This window comes from Myotis brandtii, unplaced genomic scaffold (genome assembly GCF_000412655.1).
Source record: "Myotis brandtii unplaced genomic scaffold, ASM41265v1 scaffold208, whole genome shotgun sequence".
NCBI classification, from domain to species: domain Eukaryota; kingdom Metazoa; phylum Chordata; class Mammalia; order Chiroptera; family Vespertilionidae; genus Myotis; species Myotis brandtii.
In genome coordinates this window covers 1,721,844-1,726,172 of record NW_005357764.1, presented here as the reverse complement: position 1 = coordinate 1,726,172, position 4,329 = coordinate 1,721,844, and the positions used below count along the sequence as shown (strand labels likewise).

General features: G+C 57.2%; 1 protein-coding gene across 2 annotated transcripts in view; it reads left to right on the top strand.

The window, feature by feature from the left end:
- SLC34A1 (solute carrier family 34 (type II sodium/phosphate cotransporter), member 1) overlaps positions 1–4,329 on the top strand; it is a 12,300-nt gene that overhangs the window by 366 nt on the left and 7,605 nt on the right. Inside the window, exons 2-8 of one of the 2 annotated variants that reach the window (XM_005865492.2) lie at positions 969–1,098; positions 1,240–1,389; positions 1,473–1,601; positions 1,673–1,816; positions 2,741–2,852; positions 2,975–3,170; positions 3,252–3,347. In XM_005865492.2, coding sequence (XP_005865554.1) covers positions 990–1,098; positions 1,240–1,389; positions 1,473–1,601; positions 1,673–1,816; positions 2,741–2,852; positions 2,975–3,170; positions 3,252–3,347 — 936 coding nt within the window. In that variant the 5' untranslated portion in view covers positions 969–989. Of the gene's footprint in view, positions 1–968; positions 1,099–1,239; positions 1,390–1,472; positions 1,602–1,672; positions 1,817–2,740; positions 2,853–2,974; positions 3,171–3,251; positions 3,348–4,329 lie in introns of those variants that run through there. The other variant, XM_014539066.1, reaches the window with a different exon arrangement.

Below are 4,329 nucleotides of genomic sequence, written 5' to 3'. Positions count from 1 at the left end.
AGAAAATGTTAGGGGTGGGAGTGAGGAGGTGTTGCTGAGGCAGCCTGGGGCACTCCCACCCCAACAGCCAAGAACTCCAGGGGCAGTTTGGGGCGGGGAGCGGGGGCGCGGGACCTAAAACAAGCCAGGACTTCCCAGACTTGGGAACAGGGTGGGGGCCCTCCTTACCTAAACCAGTCCTGGTCTGAGCCTCTTTCATGGGAGCAAGGTGGCAGGTTTGTTTCTTGTTGAGGGGTGAGGAGTAGGAGAGGGGTGGTCTGCCGAGGCCAGTGAGCCCTCCCGAGTGCTTGCCCAGCTGGTCCCGCGATCCGGAACAGGTGTCCATGGTTCCTCACTGCTCTCAGGACGAGCAAAACAGCTGCGCAGCCCATGCCCGGCCCCGGCCCACACCTGCGGCCTCTGCACACGTTCCCTGGCCCCTCCAGCTGCAGGGTGTCCGCAGCTTCTCCCCGCACATGGCCCTTGCACACGCGCGGTCCCCTTCTCCTCCTGGTAGTGCCTACTGACGGTTCCTCTCCGTGTGATCCCTCTTCCCTCCTCCAAGGCCCACCCCACCGTGAGACTCTGGTGGCACCCATACCTGTCATTAGAACACTGGTTCCCATCGCCATTTTCTATCTAGTTGAGGGATTATTTCATTGACAAATGTCTCCCCACCACCCTTTGAATTTCCTAGGGGCAGACATTGTGTCTGTATCCAGTCACCACTGTACCCCAGCATCTAGGATAGAATAGATGCTCAATAAATACTTGCTGAATGAATGAATGAATGAATGCCCGAATCTTTGCTGAGCACCTGAGTGTGCTTCCCTGGGTATAGGGGTAGGGGGGTAGGGGAGAGCATTTCTGTGGGTGTGTGGGATCACACTTCATGAATGTCTGTGCAAGTGAGTGTGTGGGTGTGGGAGGTAGATGTGTGCGTGTGTGAGTGTCCAGGACACAGCAGTTGTCATTCAATGTTGTTGCAGACACCACTGCGTGTGCCCAGGATGATGTCCTACGGAGAGAGGCTGGGGGGCCCTGCTGTCTCTCCAATCCCAGTCCGCAGGGGGCACGTGATGCATGGGGCGGCCTTTGCCTATGTGCCCAGCCCTCAGGGTGAGTGTGCCCCCACTCCCAGACCCTGCTTGCCCACGGTTGCCCACATCCTGGGTGAGACCTCCACCCCTCCACTCCACCTCTCCTGCCCTCCCACGGACCCGGGGCCTCTGGGAACTCCTGACCAGCCTCCCTTCCCAGTCCTGCACAGGATCCCAGGGACCTCCGCCTATGCCTTCCCCAGCCTGGGCCCCGTGGCCCTCGCCGAGCACAGCTGCCCCTTTGGGGAGGTTCTGGAGCTCCATGACCCGCTGCCTGCCAAGCTGGCCCTGGAGGAGGAGCAGAAGCCAGGTGGGCTGAGTGGGGTGGCAGGGACACCAGCAGTTACTGCCCCAGCCCTCTGGCCGCTGTGCTCATGGTTGTCCCATCCCCAGAGCCCGGACTGGCCCAGAAGCTGCGCCAGGCTGGCGTGACACTCCTCAAGGTGCCACTGATGCTCACGTTCCTCTACCTCTTTGTCTGCTCCCTGGACGTGCTCAGCTCAGCCTTCCAGCTGGCTGGAGGTAGGGTTAGGGGAGGGGCCTGGGGAAAGGCCCCTGAAGGGCCTCAAGCAATGGTGACTCATGCTCCCCAGGGAAGGTGGCTGGTGACATCTTCAAGGACAATGCCATCCTGTCCAATCCGGTGGCGGGGCTGGTGGTGGGCATCCTGGTGACCGTGCTGGTGCAGAGCTCCAGCACCTCCACCTCCATCATCGTCAGCATGGTCTCCTCTGGCTGTGAGTCGACCCGCTAGGGCCAGGGGGAGAGTGTGGGGAGCTGGGTGTGCTGCACAAGGGCTGGGGAGGGGCCAGGAGTGGGAACAGGGGATTGAGGGCTAAGGGCAGAGCCCTGGCAGCTCCCACTCTATGCTCCAAGGCCTAGCCAGGAGTCTCCGTCTGGAGGGGTGCCCAGGAGCCTGAAAGGTAGCAAATGGGGGGCATAACCCCAGGAAGGCTCACCTCCAGAACATCACGCAGCTCTTCATCCCATCCGTGGGAAACAGAAGCAGAGCGATGAGAGCAGGGAAGCTGTGGGAGACACACACACGGTTTACTGCAGGGAGGTGGTTGCAGGCCGCTGGGAAGGGCAGGCTGGAGCTCGGCCGGGAGCCATGCTCGTGCAGTGGTGGAATTTCTTCCTCCGCAGGGGCGCCTCCGTTGTGCTCCGAAGCCTTTTATCTCATTGGATGAGGGCCACCCAGATTATTGAGGTTTATCTCCTTGCATAAGGTCAACTGATTGTAGAGGTGAATCTGCAAAACCCCTTCACAGCAATGTTTAGATTAATGTTGGATTGAATAATTGGGTACCATAGCCTCGCCAAACTGACACATGAAACTGACTGTCACACTCATGCATACATGCCAAGCCTAGTTGATTTGTAATGGCATATACATATTTGCATACAGGACACATGCCCTCACATACACATGCCCCCACACATGTTCACATATGGGCACGTGCAGTGTATATTTACATGTGTTACATATATGTAATATACAGCACATGTACCTGTGACACCGAGGCTGGGCGGAGTTAGCAGCATGGCAGAAATGCCCACTAGTGGCCAGAACATGGGTAGTGGGTCTGGCAGGAGGTGCTGTGGGGACAGGAACTGGGTGGACACTACCCATTTAGTTAAGGGGCCCTTTCTTCTCCCAGTGCTGGAGGTGAGCTCTGCCATCCCCATCATCATGGGCTCCAACATTGGCACCTCTGTCACCAACACCATTGTGGCCCTGATGCAGGCGGGGGACAGGACCGACTTCCGTAGGTGAGGGGGTAGAGTGGTGACGGGTCTGTGTTTGTGGGGGGAGGGTCGTCCCAGATGCCAGGAGCCCCAGAATGAGCAAATCCAGGCTCCGGCCTACCTTGCAACGTGGCCTCCCTGCCCAGGGCCTTCGCGGGGGCCACTGTGCACGACTGCTTTAACTGGCTGTCAGTTCTGGTCCTGCTGCCCTTGGAGGTTGCCTCTGGGTACCTGTACCATGTCACTCGACTGGTGGTGGCCTCCTTCAACATCCGCGGCGGCCAAGACGCCCCTGAGCTGCTTAAGATCATCACGGAGCCCTTCACGAAGCTCATCATCCAGGTGGGGGCAGGGCTGGCCGGGTGGAGGCTGGGCACAGTGAGGGCCCCACACTCACTCCCCCTGCCCACATCTTGCGCACAGCTGGACAAGTCTGTGATTACCAACATTGCCATGGGCGACGAGTCCCTGAGGAACCACAGTCTCATCAGGATCTGGTGCCACCCAGACCCCATGAAGGTAAGTCCCAGGTCTGGCCCCAGGTGATAAAACTCCCTTTTCAGACAGCTGACTGTTAGTGTCATTATCTTTTTTTAATGCTCCAAGTAGACCTTACAGACCATTAGCCTAGAGAGGGCAAAGATGTGACACTTTGACCATGAGACTGTGCCTACGGCAGATGTTGCTAATCTCTCCCAGCCTCAAGCCAGCTTTAGGCAGCCACTACCAATCAATTAGAGTTGGCATGCAATTGATCTAGCCCAGTGGTTCGCAAAGTGTGGGCCAGTGGCACCTGTACTACCTGGGAACCTGTTAGAGATGCACAGTATTCAGCCTTTCCCCTCCACCTACTAAATCAGAAAAAATTCGGGGGTGGGGCCCAGCAGCCTAATTTCAATAATTTCTCTGGTCTGCTTCATACTCAAGTTTAAGAACCACTGCTCTGGCTCAACCCTCTGGTTTCACAAATAGAGAAATAGGCTCCAATAGGCTAAGAAACTTGCTGGAGCTTGTCCTGCCATGTGAGGGCGCCGAGCCCAGGTCTCACCACCTAGGCCTCCTTCTTCCCCACTGGGGAGCAGGGTTTAGTGACTCAGCTCTGCGGATTTTGGGGGCACAGGTATGCGGGGAGAGGGCAGGGCGAGAGTGCTATAAGGATCCCCAGGAAAGCAGGATCCCAGGAGCAGGACAAGCGGGCCATGTAGAGGCCTCACTGGAGACACAACAGCCCCTCGTGTCAACGTCGGGGCTCCTCCCCTGGACACGCACACAGGCATGTGTCCGCTTGCCCTTCTGCACTATTTCTGCTGCTTCCTGGCTTCTACTGCCTGGAATGAAGATCTCTTTGGATGAGTTGGACACCCATGGACCAACCACTACACCAGGCTAACAAGGAGGCAGCCATAAATGGGAAAATGCTTCATCTAAAGCATAATCCCAGTACCTGCTTCCCCTTGATTACATACAAGAAGTAACTCCACTTAGAACAAGATAGAAAGAA